We start from the raw sequence: 18,010 nt of genomic DNA on the forward strand, positions 1-18,010 counted from the left end.
GATGAGCACGTTTCCAAAAGCAGAGCCTTGGCTCAGCTTTGTGAGAGCGGTACCCTGAAATGCACAGAGGAGACGATTCACCCGAACCACGAGCCCAGAAATAAGCTGGCTGTAGGCAAGTGCTGAAATTCTACATCAGGGAAAATTACTCATTACGGTCTGCGACTTCCGTGATGAAGGCTTGACAGCCGAAGTGTAAAGAGCCTCTCTCTTTCCCTGCTGCTACTGATGAAAAGCAAATTCCTGATCAGCTTTTCATCAGAGAATCCTTTAGGCTCCGTTTGCCAAAGAGGAGTTCAAAGGCAGACATCCTGCTGGACGGAACACCGAAAAGCCCCCCACGCCCCCAGACAAAGCAATCCCCTTTTGCAGAGATGGTTTGGGGTGCGCTGGGCTGCCGAGCTCCGAGTCCAGAGCGAGTGGGGTTCAGCCGAGCACCCTCTGCCCCTTCGTACCCGTGGTCCCCGCTGCCGATGAGCCCTCGGAAAGGGGCTTAGGCTTGCTGGCTGCCCTTTAATTTTCAGGCACGACAAAGCAGAGCTGGCATTTCAATTCCATTATGAAAGCAGTTTCACAGCAGCTGAAGAGGGGGCAAGAAGGACATTTCTTCTTCCCACCTAATCAGGCTGAAGCTTCCCCGTGCCAACCTCAATCTGTGCTAAATCGCTCGTGCCATCCACCAGAGAGAGTGGACTTGGGTACGTGATAGAAGTTAATTGGGAACATGGTTACTCAGGTAATTAAGTGCTGGAGCTGTAGTGAGGGATTCTGGCTCCGGGAGCCCCCTCTCAGGTGTTTTATCTCCCCCCCTCTTCCCTTGCCACCGCCGTGGAGATGCCACCTCCCCTCTTGCTGCCTGGTGTTTGACCTGGGGCAGGTCCCTTGTCCCCAGCCCCTTACAGAGGCCACAGCACCTGATTATTTTTTTTTTTTTAACCAGGGAAAAAAATTCCATGAGCGAGCGGGTGTTCAGGGGCAGCATCCAAATCACCCGGCTTCAGAGTCCTCGCAGTGAAGATGTTCTCGCCAAGTCGGGTGCTGCAGGTGCCCTTATACTCAAAGCAAAGGAAAAGGGCCGGTTTCTCTGCAGGAACACACATCAAATCCAGGTGGTTAGCTCAGGTGTACCCACCTGATGTTCACCAAAATGAACCTGAGTAGCCAGTTAAAGATTATTAGAAAAAGTTATTGTCTTGGAGAGACAGCGAAGGCAGCAAGCGACTGAGATGGACGGAAGGCAGCCTTTAGCAATGTCTACAGCATTGCCAGATGGTAGACCATGGAAGACAAGCAAGGAGTGGAAGTCAGAATATCTGTACTCTCTTACCACCACGAAACTCTTCCTCTGGTCATGGCTTCCACCATGGAGAGCCGTCACTGACGTCTACAAGGGCACCACAAACCGTACTCTGCCAGATCAAAGACAGCTTAAAGAGGTGGGGTGGGGCAAAAAGCTGTCTTGTAGCTCCACTCCTCCAGATCTCATCAACTGTGGGTGTTCTTCCCACTGCTGGGTGCTGAGCAGCCGATTCCCCTACACACACCCTGAAGATGTCAGTTCTGACCCTACAGAAATGGCACCACCGAAGCTGCCCCATCCCCAGCCACCTTGCTCAGTTCTTTATCACTGGTCGCCCAAGTGCCACCTGCCCTTCTGAGCTATGAAATGACACCTGTGGCTCCTGCAACAGCAACCGAGGGGCCCCTCAAGGCGCTCAGGCAGCAGACCTATCTTACAAAGCCCCATGACAAGATGTTTTGGCTCAACACGATCTGAAAAAGCGTGCAGAAGGAAGACCATCTTTTCCCCCGGACTTGCGGCTACAGCAGATAAAACGTCCTCCACTCCGTTTTCTCTCTGGAGCTGGAGTGAAATATGGAAGGATAATTCAAAACACATTTGGCTGTGCCCGAGGTAGGAGAGCAGAGGACAGTCTCTCCACCAGGCCCCAGAAACCCAGTCCTTCCTAACTCGGCCTCCTTTCGTACCTCCCCCACATCCGACAGCTCCTGGAGCGGGTCCAGCAGGATTGCATCAGCACTCCTGCCAGGACCCCTTCCACACGCGGAGAAGTTTCTGAAGGAAAAAAGCCCTTCCTGACATCTGCTCCCAATTCACCGCGCTCCTCCTCCCGCCCCAGCTCACCCTGCTCTCCTCCCTGCCTCCCCAGCCACCGACACCTGGCCCCGGCTGATGGGGGCTCACCAGGACGAGCCCAGGTTCCTTGGGCTGATCTGATCACCCCTGTCTTTTCCAGCCCTGTTTCCATCCCCTGCTACTTTTCTCCTGCTGCTCTTCCCGTAAGATCTAGCTCTCTGTAAAGGCACCGAACAACCTGACCTTAAACCAGCAAATCATTTGGGTGTGCACTTTCTTTCACATGTCCTTTAAAATTACGTCCTTTTAAAATTATGTCCAAAATATTCAATATTCATGCCTAGGAGACAGAGCAAACTTCTGCCAACTGATTTTAGCAATAGTTTTGCATGTACAAACACAGTTGTAAGGACCCAGAAGCCACCATGATCTTGATGCTCCTGCCTGCATTTCGTGATTTTAACGAAGCTGGGTATTTCAGGGTGGTCCCCGAGGTTTTGGGTTCAGCAGGACGTGACAGACACCACTGCACTCTCCAAGCATGTAGTAGATTTTATTAAGCATAGCTTTGGTTCTAAGTGTTCCTCGTTTCTGTAATACTTTTAGTTAAAAACAATTATACAAGAGCAAATACAAAAAATATTAAATTATGAAAACAAATCCATTAAGGCTCCCTTTTTATATTTATATATATTTATATATGTACACTCAAACAAGTGCAGATATTAACAGAAGGTTAAAGCCACAAAAAAAAAAAAATTCTAAAAATTTACTACTGTACTATCAAAAGCAAGAATTTTTAAAAAGTTCTGCCTTATTAGAGGCAAAAGTGGTAAAAGTGAGCCATTTTCAAATCACTGAAGTATTTGCAGGATTGCTACAAATCCCGTAGAGCTAAAGGGCAGGCTGGGAATCGCTTACTGGCAAGGGGTTTCTTGACTAGCTGCACAGGACACTCGTGGTGTGACTAGCTGGCCACCCACGTAGGGTCGCCCTTTCTCGCCCAATCCTTACTTTAAAGACAAGCTTTTGCTTGTCAAAATGACACGGGTGGCTTGATTCCTACACTACAAGGTCAGCAGGGTTCAGAGATGCCGTAACAGACACGTCGATGTTGTGGTTGTACACAGAATTAACTCCAAGTGAAAACAAACAACACCAAATCTGCTTCACGCTGTATGTACAAGGGAGTTCTCTGGCCTCCTCTGTGTTTCAGAAAGAGAAACTCCGCCTGAACCACAAGGTGATGCGGAGAGAAAGCAACAGACTTTCAGCCTCGAACCCAGCGCTCACCGAAGTCAAGGAGCAGCTGGCGTCCCCACCAACTCCGGTGGCATGTGGATTGCACCCACCTTCATCCCTGTTGCTGTGCCTGCACAGGAGGATTGCCACGGTCACCGAGGCCAAACGGCTGAGAAGAAATGGTCTTCTCGAGCCAGAGGAGGGTTTCCTCACCGATTTCGGGACCTTCCATGCTGAGCAGGAGGTTAACTGCAGAGCGGAAGCCAAGAGACGTGAAGTTTGGTAGGCTGGGGATGGTTACGATAAAGGTGAGCGTGGCATGGAAATCCAGCAGATAGCACTGCCTCAGCAATCAGCAGTACGAAACAAACTCCGTCAGTGCAAGCGTTTGAATAACGTGCTGCCCAGAGAGGAAGATCCTCTCCTAACAGAGGAAGGAAGGGAGGGAGGGAGGGAAGCATCTGCAGCACTCCGGGTGTTCCTCTGTTGAGAAAATACATGGAAAAGTCTTACATTTGGCCTTTGTCTGCTGCATGCCCATAATCAGAACGGTCTGGTAGACCATCTTCACGTTTAATCTTCTAGACGTGAGTCACACTGCAAATCTAAATCAATGGCAATACACTTATCGCAATTCAATTTACTCTTGATCTGATTATGCCCTCATAATAAATGCCTGGATCTTGACAAATCGAAGCCTGTAACTAGGAAACATTGCTAATTATGAGCATTTTGTCCCAAGCGCTGCACTGAAATTGTATTTAAAACATCCAATACTTACAGGAAAGGCAAAAGAAAGTAAAAAACAAACCAACAAACCCTCCCCCACCACCTTTACAACACCAACACGCCACTGTTGATATCAGGAAAAAAGTGTTCTCAGTTATGTCCAATGTGATTACAAAGTAGAAATTATTTTGTTTAGCATCCTAAGGCAAAGACCACGATTAGATCCCCAGCTGATATGGACGAGCACAGCCTCAGTGAGAGCTAGGAATACGCCGGTCAAAGAAGAGGAGGATTTTTCCCCAGCTTCTGAAGATAGAGTATCTGCACCCAGCCACACCAGGTGAGAATCCAGTCCTATAATCCTACCTGAGTCCCCTGTTCCCCCCTCCTCAGCCCAGGCTTCCCTGGGTAACTAGTAGTCATAAGCATGAAGGATCAGATTCTGCCATCCCTATGCAAGCTGAGTAGCATTTATTTAATGGCAAGTCACAGGGGCAACTCGCGGAAAGGCAGACGGTGACAGAACTGGACCCGAAGGCTCAGTGGTAACACATTTCCCCTCTTCCTTGAGGCTAGAGGGTGGACGGGATAAAATGAGGTTCACTTTATGCCTCACTTTAGGGATTTTTTTTTCCATTTTGGTAGATTGCAACGATCAGTTTGGTCTGGTTTCAGCACAGCCCTGTTGCAGCAATTGCAACGAGTTCCTGCAACAACTGAGCAGGAACTGAGGGCAGACCAGACTCCTCATTTCAGTTGAAGACGTTTCGGCAAGTAATGTGCTAACACTGCATTCAGGCCAGCATGTTCTTGGAGGAGAAAGGCCACGACAACGAAGTAGGTAGGATTTCAAAACACAAAGGTAGAAGACAGGTCGTTTTGCATTGGGAGATAAGAGAGGTAAATACACAGGTAGCACTGCACAGACCTTCACACAACATTTCAGAGGAGAAGTTTAAAGATAAATCAGCTTCTGGATTCTCTCTGGTGAGAGGATCAACAGATTTCTGCTCTTTCATAGCCCATATTCTGCACGTTCAACAGGGAGAACTGGGCTTTAAGGCTGCTCAACAGTTCACTGCTGGTGAATTTTAAGCATTCCCATCTGGCCTACATCTGCCTATCCCCCTGGGGACGGGCAGCAGCGATCATCATACCTCATCTCCTCGGAAACTTGCTAAGAATTCCAAGCGAACACAAATTATTGTGATATGCACACACGGTGTAGGTCTAGATGGAGGAAATTTACCTGCACAGTAAAGTTTCATTAAGATACCACAGGAGGACTTTTGTTTTGTTTTAAAGCAAAATATAATCTGTGTATCTCCACTAAACTAGGATCACAAGAGATAAAGCAGTGCAACGCTGAAGAAATTTCCCTAGTATCCCTGGTTAAAATCTCTAAGTGAACACTTCAGACCGGTCCGTGACACTGAACTGACAAACAGACTCCTTATCCGTCAATCTCAGGACTGCATTTGGCAAGTCGATCTGTTTCTGTTAACAGTCTTTTTAATCCACGCTTCCCAGGAATTAAAAATCTCATCTTCAGTAAGTGTCGGCTGGATGCTGTTCTTCTCCCTCTTGACAAGGAAATCTGAGACAACTTGCAAAAGCCTCTCTGCAGCCACCGCAGGAAAGCTGGAAGTCTTAGCAGGTGCTGGCTCTAGGAGTCTGGTGCTTCTGTTGCTTCCTGGACCGTCCTCCTCAAGTTGCCCTTGACTTTGACAAATTCAGGTGCATTTTCCTGCTCTTCCTGTATCTTCTGTTGCTCCAGCTCCAGCTGAAAAGGGATTCTCATGTTAAAAAGCGTATAAAATAGATCACTGACATAAAAGACAAAAGACGGCTTCAATAACTGGCCATGCGTAACAATTTAAACTGCTTCCTTTCTTTCTTTCATGGAAAAGGTAAAGTTGTATTTCTTTGGGAGTATCTGTTCTCATAAAACATCAGTCTTTTCAAATCCTTGTCTCTAGCTCATTCCAGCAGGCCTGCAAATGCCTTTGCCAGATGGACAAAAACTCTGCTAGTCCAGTAAGAGCATAAGATGAAGCATTTTTGAAGAAGTTCTTGGACATCTTCATTAAAAAAACAATAATTCCCTTCTCTGGCTTTTAGAACAGGACAAAACCAAATGTGCCTTGTGGGAGAACACGTGTGAACAGCTACTACTGAGCACACTTGCAGAATTTATTTCTGAGTGCCTAGGTATGGATTTCTGTATCTAACTTGACCATCTTTTGGTAGATCTGCTTTCTCTATCACAGAGATCAGTACAAAAATTAAGGCTCCTCCTTGGCCCTTAGGTTTTCATTCTTTAAAGTCCATTCACTGACATTTTTGACCCAGATGAAGCTCTCATCTATGCAGACTCTCAAAGTTACCCTGTGAGGTCAGACTCTCTGCACTACAGGGCAAAGCTACGTAGTGCCAGTACAGAGCATTACACGCTGCACAGAGTAAGGATTGCTTAGCAATCCTCAGTGAAGGCAGACAGGCCAGGTCACCAGAAAGGAAGAAATAACCCTTCAGAAAACTAACAAAAGCTCCTGAAAGGAGCTTTTTCTTAGAACAAACCAAGGTCTCCCTGATTAATGGGGACCATGTTGTTGGTTCTATTTAGCTCTTTTAAATAATCTCTCCTTTGTCTCTGGTTCGCAGACAAAGAACATGCTCTGTTACATGACATGCTCATGACATGCTCATGACAACATTCCTCCATGTGTCACGTTAATTAATGACATTCCCATAGTGCTTACAAAGTCACAACATTGTTTGCAGGGGACAGGCTTTTCCTCTTCTAAGAGAATTCTCTATTCTACATATGTCCTTGGGTGGCTCAATTCCAAATCAGGCATCTTTTGAAGCTGGCCTTATCTTTCTAAGAGCAGAAAGGAGAAGTGACAGGACGATATACTTCAAATTACAATAGCTTTCTCCCTCCAAAAATATTTCTATGCCTAGTTAAAAACTATAATAAAAAACACTAAACCTAAACATTGATTTGACTACACCTCATTCTCAATAGAGTTACTCGATTTAATTGATTTCTGTCGAGAAAAATTGGAGAGACTGTTCTAAAGCGTTCATTTATTTAAAGGTAAATGCAATATTTTATGCACGCTGACTTGTCTGATGAGGTGTTTCACTGAAAAAATTTTGCCTCTCAAGTACGCAAAGTGCCTTAAGAGGCACAGAGACCTTTGGCTGGCCCTGTGCTTAGCAGTAAGCTTCCCAGCAAAGGGTTGCAACTCCATAATAATCTCTCTACTTGGGGTCCGAGAATGTTTTCCTTCATTTGGAAAAGCCAATAGACTCACTCATTCAAAAGAGCTTTTGCAGCCTTAAAAAGTCACCTAGTTTTTGTACACAACCCAACAGAAAGAAACAATTGATGTTTTATTCATCAAGCATCCCATTTCGATGCACTAGAGTCTAACATCCATTCTTAGTGATCAACTCTTAATACAAAGGCTACAGAAGTTGACCAATTCACCACAGCTTCAGTGGTTACATGTGGCCAGTGCTCCACACGCGTTCCTGTTGTTCAAAACAGGATTCATTTGACCAAAGGCAGAGATCTACCCGGAGTTCCTATATAATACGTGAAAACAAAGAGGTAATTGTAGAGTGTGATTTGAGTCACTGTAAAAGAGGTGCCTGCATTCAATCAGAGGAACCGTGCCAAAAATCTGCTGCTGCTTCTCTCCTGTCTACAAAGGGAGCATTGGGTGATGAGCTCAGAAGGAGATGTGTAAAGCTAGTGTTGTTTCCCAACTTACCTGCTCCAGCTTCTGCTGCCGTTTCAGTAGCTCTATTTCCAGGTCGGACTTCTTCTTCTGCGCCTCCTCTTCTTTTTGCTGTTTAATAACTTGATCTCGTTTTCTTTTCTCCATCACCTTTTGTAACTCTGGTTTGTTCTGAGGTGCAAGACCCCTTAAGTAAGAGGAGTAGAAGGGCAGGGGAAACAAGGGAGAAAGATCACTTTTAATATGCATAAATTCACACAAAACTGTAGGTAAGTTTTCTCAAGTCAACTGGCTGCCTATTTAGGTACTTTGAAATACAAATAATTAATTAAAAGGAAAAAAATGGGCAGAAATTTTATTGGTTTCTAACCTACACCCTAAGCTGAAGTTTAAGCTATATTATTACTGAGAATATTTCCCTTCAACATGCATGCTAGTATTTCTCCTGGATAATTCACTGTTATGGCTTTCATATTCAGTCTTCCTTCTGCTCTCTCCATTCCAGAAAAACAGATTTAAAAAAAAAAACATCAAAAACCAAGACTCTAGCAGAGCTGGAAACTGATTTTGGAGGGTTAAAAAAAAAAAAGACACAACAGCAAGAAAAAAAAACAACACTTCCCGTGCTGGGTGATAATTCAGAGAGATTGTGTTCAGACAGTCCTACACAGGGTACTATGTGCAGAGAAGACTGCATGGGCAGAGCTAAAACACAGTGTCCCTCTGGATTTTGTCACATTGTTCCTGGAAATCATGAATTCTGTCCTTCCTTGGAAATACGAGAGCTTTAGCCATGCCTGGCTGCCAAGTTATTTCCGTTGAGAACAGCAAGAGCTCCCAGGCTACACTGAAAATCACACAGAAAGAGGCTAAGACAACAAAAACCCCAAATAAAAAAAAGTTGCGGTCACCTTGGAGACCAGACAAAGGACGGAGGATCCTTCCTCTCATGAGATTTCAGCTTCGAGTCCGTTCAGCACAAAATATTTTCCAAGCCAACTACTTCGAAATGAGAAAGCTTCCTCTTTGGGAAGGTGCTTAATTTTCTTTATACAGGCTTGGGTGTGTACACACACACACACTCACTCCTACTTATTTTGGTGACTTTTGTCTCTGTTGTGCTATGAAGTTCGAAATATTTGTTATAAGATCCCGAGCTATCCCCATTATTCAGCTATTAGCAGGACTTGTTGGAGCAAAAAGACCCAAACCGTGCCTGTTCTCGTCATCTTCCCCGTGAAGACTATTATATGAATACACCTGGCATTAAGTTTAACATCAACCATTTTAACTTCAACTTCAAGAAATTCAATAATCTGCATAAGCTTTCAAAAAAACATATTTGTACCCTTCCCTACTTAATATGTGGGCGCCTAATTCTTCCATAACTTGTGTATCTGACTGCATGTTTAATTATATATTCAAATGCCATTTTATGGTCCCATCTATGAATGACTCCATATATTATGTGACACTCTATCACTGTACAGATCCTGGCAGCAAAATCAAATATTTAGCAACACCAAATGCTGCTCCATATTTCTCATAATAGATCTCATTGCCTGAACACAACAGAAGCTACAGGATTGTGTTAATATTTTATGTTTCATGCTACTTTTTTAAGGGCTAAATTATAATTAAAATAAGTCAGGCAGAGAAAAGTTGGAGCAATTTTATTATTACCATTATTATTACTACTGGGTAAGTGAGAGCTGGATCAATGGGAACTTCCAGGCTGGTGACTGGCAATAAAGATAGCCACGAAGCAGACGCAAGCTGCTAATTAACATTACTTTTTCCTGATTTAGGTGTGCTCTAGCTATGATAAGCACCAGCAGAAGACCCCTCAGTCTGATCAAATGGGATCGGCAGTCTGATCTGTAAAAGATATCTGAACTTGCTTTCACTCCCATATTTAGGAGGGAAAAGCAACAAATAGGCTGCTACTAGATTAACTGGGAATCTTGAATCACCTCTTTATGATTTTTCTGGTTAAACAAAAAATCCTAAAAGTTTAGTCTAGAGTAAGCATACTGTGCTATACCACAAGTTAGAGCTGATGGGATTCATCAGCTACATCAGCTCAAGATCCAACAGACACTGCTTACAGTAGGCATGGAGAAGGCATGTAGGCATGGGGAAATTCCTTCTGCCATTAAAAAATGCTGCTAAGAACTGCCTGGTCAAAAATGAAAGCTCTCAGTGCCTACGCTGAGTCTTCACAATAAAATATGGTGAAGCGGGCTTCTATCAGGGCACTAAAATTCTTCCATGCGCATGGCAATTTGCTGTAACAAAGCAGAACACGCAGCTACATTACTGAAAAGCCTCCTATCAGAGGTGGTACATGGCATAAAGCACAGAAGCCTAACCCTCTTTTCAAAACTATCTTTTTTTTTTTCTGCTGGCGAAACCCTCAGAGTATTTCATTTCTGCACCAATAAATACAAGTCTAAAATTAACAGCTGCAGCTCATCAAAATCACAATAAAAGAAGAGCAGATACCGAGGGCAGCACAACTGTTCTGTGTAATAGGATATTCTTCTAGAAGAAAAAAGCTCCACAGTTTACAAGCGCTTTATATTTTCATACACTTTAAAAGGAAAAAAAGACAACACCACAGACTTAATTTAGTGCGGCCTCCACATCATTCAGAGCAAGATTGTAATTTGGGGAACTTTACCTTTCTTTCTTTCCATGCCTATAAACTTCGTGGTGCTAGGAACTGACTTTGATGTTTAATCCCATTAACAAAAAAAAAATAGGTCGAACACCTATTTAGGCCACTTTTTTCCAATTCAGTTGATATTCTGTAAAACATTTCTACTTCTTCAACACTAAAGAAATGCTGTTCATTTAGAATTAAGTACCTACGCCTAGCAATTGTGAGGATTTTGCTATTACACATAGGAAAAAAAAACTTTTCTCAAAATACCACCATGCCAAAAGGGAAAAAAAGAGAAATTTTCAGAATGAGACTTCTCTGCCAAACACACAAATCCAGCTGTGGTGGAGTAGCCAAAGCAACAGCCGTAATCCCCTGGACCATTTGAATTATCAGAAGAGACGTGAAAATGGTCATTAAATGATCTGTTCTTACACTGGATGCAAGTGGCCAAGGAACATGAGTTCCACGGTCTAGATTAGGACTCAAATTATGTATGTTATTAATGGATTAGTAAACAAGATTCCTGAATTGTAAATTCTAATTCATCTGCCAGAATAGGGAGGAAGACACTAAGTCTTCCCTTATTCCTGCTAGGATGGCCATGCAGGATTATGCTTTTGACACCAAGATAACAACTGGTATCTTGGCCATATCACTAATTTACATAGATGTTAGTGTCTGTTTGTTTAAATGGAGGAGTCTCACGGGCCTGGAGGCTTTTTTCTCCTTTGTGTAGTCAGGTGCTTGTTTTCATAGTATGTTTTTTTAAATGAGTCCTCCATTGTTGAAGAGATTTAATAACAAACCCTCAGCTACCTCGAGGCCAAATCCCTGCATCTCAGAAGTTGATGAAATCAGGTTCCAGCTCTTTACTTCTTCAAAAGCAATATATAATGCAACAGCTGTGCATCCCACCCCAGAAAGGAGGAAGCACAATTTGCATAATATACAAAGAAACACTTGTGCGGCAGCAGAGCAGGCCCCAGACTACCACACTGCATTGTAAGAAAGATCAAGTAACCAGAGAATGACTTCATCTGAAATAAAATTTAGGATTTCTTCGACTAAAAAGTGGCCCCATAAACTCAGCGTGTACTGGGAATGGTGAAAACTTGTGGATTTGATGATCTTGTTGGTAACAACTGAATTTTGACAGATATTTGATAAGAGTTCAAGACAAATTACAGTGCCCCAGATACAAAATGTGACAGGGGAGAACTGAACTGCTTCCTCACGAAGCCAACCCTTAGTGAGTATTCACAAAAACAAAGTGAAAAGTCTTTTACAAGAAGCTTTTACAGAGCTTCACCTATCAACAGCTGATCTTGTGTTCAATATCCTCTACGTAGTCTGGTGGTGGACCAAACATGGAAGGCCTACAGTTGGATCAACACTTAGATAAAACAGTGGGGCAGCCTACAGCTTTCTTACACAACTGTTATTCTACCATTTTTTGTATTTGTTTGATCTACGCAGGTTTGGTTGTGAGTCTGCAAGTACCCCACCTGAGGCTGGTGCAGGCACCACCGATCGTGCAACAGGAAACAAACAATCAGCAGGCAACATGGGCAAAGCTTTTATATTGAAAATAATTATCCAATATTACAATGAGAGCAAAGCTGTTTGAAAATAAAATTAACATTTAAATTGTTAATTTAAATTAACGATTAAATAAAGACAAGAAGGTAAAATTATCACAGAAAGAACGACTAGATCAATTTAATAAAATCCAAGCAAATACCATGGTTAAGAATCAGAGTCTTTTCTTCTACAAGATTTGAATCAACAAAATGCATCTGCTTGGTTTGGGGTAAAATGCCATTTTGATGAAACTAAAACTCAAGCTGTGTTTCTGGGGTCAAGGGACGGTACGTGCGAGTTTTAGGCTTTTACCTTTTCTGATTCATAAGCAGCTCTCTGTGGAGATCTTGATGATTCCGGGATGACTTCACAGGATTAATTAATTTCTGAGGTCTAATTAATTCAGGATTGTCATCATCTATGTAGTCTGGTTCAGCCATAATCTTTCTTGGAGTGGGATACGGATCTTTGGGTTCGGTGTCCTTACTCACAGTATCTGCAAAACAGAGGGAAGGGAAGAACTATGGTAAATCTACACTGAAAGGCCTTTTAAAGCTGTCTTAAAACACATCAAGGCAGCATTCCACACTGATAACATTTATGCTTTTCTACGCAGATTTTGTCTGTAGTAAGTGAAGGTGCTCAGAGCAAACGTCTTTCAAAATTGATGGCAATTTCATAAGTTATCTTTGAAAACCTTCATCCCTTGATTGGATGCGCAGATTCCTCCCATCCTGAGAACTAGAAATACTCGAGGTTAAGCATGCAAAGAGCGCGGCTGATTTTAATAAGTCCACCAGATGAAACATTTTTATATCAGCAATGCTAAGATCCAAAAGATGTTTTAAATAGTGACTATATCAAATACCACGGATGCGTATCAAAACCTTACAGATTCTCGTTTTCTGCCATCAGTCTCATGCCAGCTATGGGAAAATATCTCATGCTGGTTAGCCCTGAGCAGTACCAAACTAAGCAAAAGTTTCCGGGTGAAAATTGCCAAATCTGCCATTGCTGGGATGGGGGCTGCGAGTTTTTGAGCAGAAAGGTTGGGGAGAAAAAGTTGGATGTTTCTTAAGGCCATATTTCACCCAGTGAAAGTCCAGAGAAGTCCACTGATGTGAAGCCAATAAAACCCAGATGATTTATATCATTTCCCAATCTGGCATTTTCCTATCCTAGCATAGAAAACATAAACACCAAGTCGCAGCACTTTTAAGCAACAGATGACAAGTAAACTATAGCTTTCAAGTAATTTATAGCTTTCAAGTAATTTATACACGACCATTCGTCCCCCCTTGCATTAAAGAGCCTCAGCCACAAAACGTTCAGCACCTGAAACAAAACACATTCAGAGCACTTCTTCTCCATTTGCTGTCACGGACACCAGCGTGCAGAATCCAGCACGCTGCAGTTAGCAGTTTGATGAAACAAACACCGGTCCTTCGATAGGACAAAATAAATAAATAAATCTCACAGCATGTGGGTTTTACGGGGACGAATCAATGGGTTGCCCTTCGGAGTTCTTCTTGCTTATCTCAAGCGAGCACCTATCTGCACAAAGGCCAAATATACAGAATTGTTGGAAAATTCTTGCCTGAAGAAACTTGGAAGGTTTCTATTAAATCTAATTTAGGTCTAAAAGTTAGGTCCCCGAGGCTGCCCCCCTGAACAAGCCCAGCACCCTCAGCTGCTCCAGCCCCAGCCCAACGTGGTGGCCATCCAATGAACTGTCTCAAATCCCACGCTGTTTAATTGCATGTCATATAAAAAAAGCCAAAAAGCACCCGAAACACAGCCCACATTTCAATGTACATCACTTAGCTCCATGCCATGAGCAAGCGTGTACAAGTCTATCCATCAGCGACTCTAAATAAACTTTATTTATTTCACTTTTTGAAATAAGGATGCAGCAGTTCATATTTCCTTGGTGTTCACGTCAGGCTTTTCCCAACTAAAAGAGCTCAGGTATTCAGAGTGCAGGTTTGTTTTGGATATAAACTTGGGTTTCCCCGTGCTCCTCTCTCAATTCTCTTGCACTGAAGGAACTGTGACTCTCCCAGCAGGCATTCATCATCATCCACGATTCTCCATAAAAGCACACCGGGAAATGACCTGTTGCTTCTTTCACACAAGTCTTCCCTTTGCTTAGATGGAAAACAGAATCACCCACAACTGTCATAGCCAACGTACTGGTCCTCTAACACGAGCCCCCAACAAAAAAAATTGGATTCAATCATTTCTCAGAAAGCCTGATGTCATATTTTGCAGCCTGTAGATTTGCTTTTGGCAATGACTTAAAATGAAGCCTATTTATTCTCCTTTCTTCTGTCCCATCCCTATTTTTAAAAACATGTATTCAGCTCTGAGGTCAGGAACCGCGGTTTCCTAACGTAACATGAACTCTACTAGCAGCAAATGTGAATGAATAAAGCTCCCTGGAGGACTGGAGACGCTTTCCACATGTGATTAGGCTGTAAATGATTTCAGCTAGGATTTCCAAACGAAGCCAGCGAAATAGGGCACCCGGCTCCCACTCGGTGAATCCCCTCACACCCTTTGCAAACCTTAGCCTGGCTGGAGGCCACCGTCGCAGTCCCGTAGTCACTCTGCAACGTGATACGCACGCAATGCAATTGAAATAGTGTGATTTCAGCCCACAGCCCTTCACAGCAAACGTCTACGAAAGCACGTTAAGTTTCACAGAAAGGGAAACTGAGGCACCAAGGACTCAGTGCACAACAGGAGACAGGAGCTGGGCTGGAAGCGGCACCTCCGCGTTTCGTTCTGAGGTTCAGCCCTCACATCAGCAGAGCAGTCCAGCTCCGCGACAGAATGCCTTAAAGTCCTAAAACAAAGTTTAATAAATGTTCAGACAGTAGAAATTTATATGTATAAGTATATAATACGTCTCTGCTGCTCATCCCTACAAAAGCCACCACCCATAGAGCTGCTCTCAGCGCATCACAGTGCGACACGAAGCACTGCCCCCTGCTACCAGCATTACTGGAGTGGCTCTGTAGCAATTCTGCCTCGTAAATCTAGACAAAGAATTTTATATTTCCCCATACCTTAACCCAAAGAATCACAGAGCAGGAATATGCTGCTTTAAAAGCACGTGAGAGGCTCCTTTCACTCATCTACACACCGACCGAGAAGGCGCAACCCATTCCGGTGACTCACGGCTACCTTACTCCAGAGCACGAGGAAAGAGATGTGGATTCGGGTATGTTTTAGCTGAGCTTGCTTCCAGTTTAACACGCCCACTAATTTGGCAGGCACTTCCTCGGTGCATGTTCTGAATCACCTGTTGCTGCACAAGCAGCACAAAAGCATTCATCTGCAGTGTCTCATCCTGCCTGAGTAACTCGCTCAGACTTTGTCCCTGACTTCTTGGAGATGAGGATTTTTATTTATTTTTTAATCCAGAAATAATTAACTAGGGATCCTGGATTTTGAATTTTGAAATTTTTTGGATTTGGGAATTTCGAATCCTCAAACAGAACCACAAAACAACTTCAATATCCCACCAGACAAAGAAAATGGCCCCATATAAAAATCACCTTGAGTATCCTCCCAGGTAGAAATGTAATGTTTTCAGATGCCAAGATGCTTTCAGAGCAACGAAGAAGAACCATAGTGACACCTTAGCCATGGAAAGCCAGGACCAAGCCATCACATACTTGCTTTCCAAGGAAAATATAGGAAATAATTGCAAGTAAGCTCTGTGAGAGCAGCAGAGACCCTTCAAATTGATAATACTGAAAGAATGCAATGAACTGGGGTGTGCCAGAAGAATGCAAGTTCCATGTGGGGGAACATCTCCAACAAGCACGTCTGCTTCTGATGTTCTTCATTTTTTATTCTATCTAAAGAGATGTTTTTTTTCAGCAAAAGTCCCAAAGTGATAGCAACACTGCAAGACGCATACAAAGAGAGCTGCAGGCAGCCCCCAGAATTTTTAGCAGATCCAGAGTAGCTCTTAACAACACCGGGTTAAGGTTCCTGCAGCTGCCAGAGCTTTTGCTACAACAGAGCTCGTATGGCTTCACAACGAGAGGCAAGCTCACGCCAAGAAAACCCCAGTGTTTATGTGGCATCCAGGGAATCGCATTTATTTGCTCTCTGGTATTCCTCATCCCAGAAATCGCCCTCCACATATGGAATCTGAATATAAAAATTCCTGGGAGACACCACGTATTTCTATTATTATACTTATATGTGGCATTTTCACCCTTCAAATGGTTCCCACAATTATTTCCAGCTGTGAAAGCAGAGGTAGGCTTGAGGCCCCTTAAAAAGCAGATAAATAAATGCCTAAGCATACAGATGAACATCAAAATAATAGACTAGTCCAGGTCCAAAAATTACATTAAAGCTAAATTCATGCCATTTCCTTTTTGTCTTAATAAATTCTTGAATTAATATCTTCCACAGAAGCATTAGCTCACACACTGAATACCTCCTGAAGAAAGATTTTATTCTTGAAGAAGCCTGAACATCTGTTCCGCGCTGTACTGCAAGCCATCAAACACCATTTTTTAAGGCTTACATTTTTAGATCTTTAAACTACTGCGTAGACTTGCGGTTTGTTACAAGCAACCCAAAGGCATTCTTTGGAAAGAAAGAGGGTTTTACTCTCCCCCCTTCTGATTTTGAGAGGAATCGGAATAAAAAGTTTTCGGCGTGTCTCCGCTCAAACACAGCTAGCTCTGCCCTGGGTGGAAAGGAAAAGGGCCACTTCGATCCACGTTGCACTTCCCAGTCACCTTCTCAGCCCTGCTTGTACATGAAAGCTCACCACCACTATCATCTTCATCTATATGCTCTCGGTGCAGCGAGAGGCACTTGACTGGAGAGATTTACTTGATTAATCCATGATTACAGACATCATTAATAACTTCCCACGGTTCACCCTTTAATTCAAAGTGAGAGCTGCTGAAAACAGAACGCAAAACACTCTTTCCTGCCAGGATGCTAAAGCCACCTGCTGTCCCAACAGGTTGGTTTTCATCCGCCCGGTCTTTGGCAGGTAAAAGGGCTGGAGAGGTTTGGGTCGTGACAAAACACGGGCACAGCCTGCCCCTGGGGGAGAGGGAAGGACAGGAGGGGTGGGCTGGAGGTTTCGATTCCTCCCAGCCCTTCATGCTTCGTTCAAACAGGCTGCTGCCTTCCAAGAGCAAGAAATGTGCTTCCGGATCCGGAGAGTGCATTAACCTGCTGCAAACTGAACACGTAAAGGGCTGTGTGCACCTACTGTGCCGTAGGGATCACTCATTCCGTACCCTCCTGCTGCCCATCGCTTGCTGTATTACCATTCTGCCGACAAAACGAAGACTGGCAGACTTTTTAATCCTTTGGCTGCTCTTGTTTCTGGCTCTGGCCTTGCCTCCCTGGTCCTGGGCAAGTTATTTCACCCTCACGCCCCAGCTCTTTCCTCTACAAAAAAAGATTTGTAGTAACCACCGTGAGCTCCTTTCAAGACCAATCTCGCTGCTCTTTATCATGCACTTTAAAATCTCCAGATTCCAGCAGACAAAATGAAGTAGCAAGCTTGAATTTTTTTTTATCCATACAATGCCAGAATACTTTAACTAAGAGCACCTTCCTTACACTGTGAAATTCATGGGCTCTCTGAACACACCCAACTTCTCTCCTTTGCAGTAACACCAGGATGACTTCACTGGAAGGCGCCAGTAGAGAGACCTCCCAATCTTATTAAACACAGAGAGAAATGGTTAATTTCTTAAAAGTATTTTTTACCCTCCTCCTTTAATTCACTGCAGTCTGACGACAGGTCTTACAGCAGCGTTCCTAATAAAAAAAAAAAAAGCATGAGCCCGATAGATGACATTGCAATTAGGCCCACATAAACACAATCACATTATCTCCGAACATTTTCTTGATTAGAATGGCAGTGAACAGGGTCAACCGGGCTTC

At 43.5% G+C, this 18,010-nt stretch overlaps 1 protein-coding gene across 5 annotated transcripts in view; it reads right to left on the reverse strand.

The window, feature by feature from the left end:
- Positions 1–2,631: 2,631 nt before the first annotated feature.
- The window catches only part of FAM107B (family with sequence similarity 107 member B), a 60,161-nt gene continuing 44,782 nt past the window's right edge, over positions 2,632–18,010 (reverse strand). For all 5 annotated transcript variants that reach the window (XM_080605951.1, XM_080605949.1, XM_080605950.1 and 2 more), the window contains 3 exons: positions 12,383–12,566; positions 7,855–8,008; positions 2,632–5,852 (listed from right to left, as the gene is read on the reverse strand). In XM_080605951.1, coding sequence (XP_080462077.1) covers positions 5,736–5,852; positions 7,855–8,008; positions 12,383–12,510 — 399 coding nt within the window. In that variant the 5' untranslated portion in view covers positions 12,511–12,566 and the 3' untranslated portion in view covers positions 2,632–5,735. The remainder of the gene's footprint in view (positions 5,853–7,854; positions 8,009–12,382; positions 12,567–18,010) is intronic.

The sequence above is a fragment of the Anser brachyrhynchus genome (genome assembly GCF_964034855.1).
Source record: "Anser brachyrhynchus genome assembly, chromosome: 1".
NCBI classification, from domain to species: domain Eukaryota; kingdom Metazoa; phylum Chordata; class Aves; order Anseriformes; family Anatidae; genus Anser; species Anser brachyrhynchus.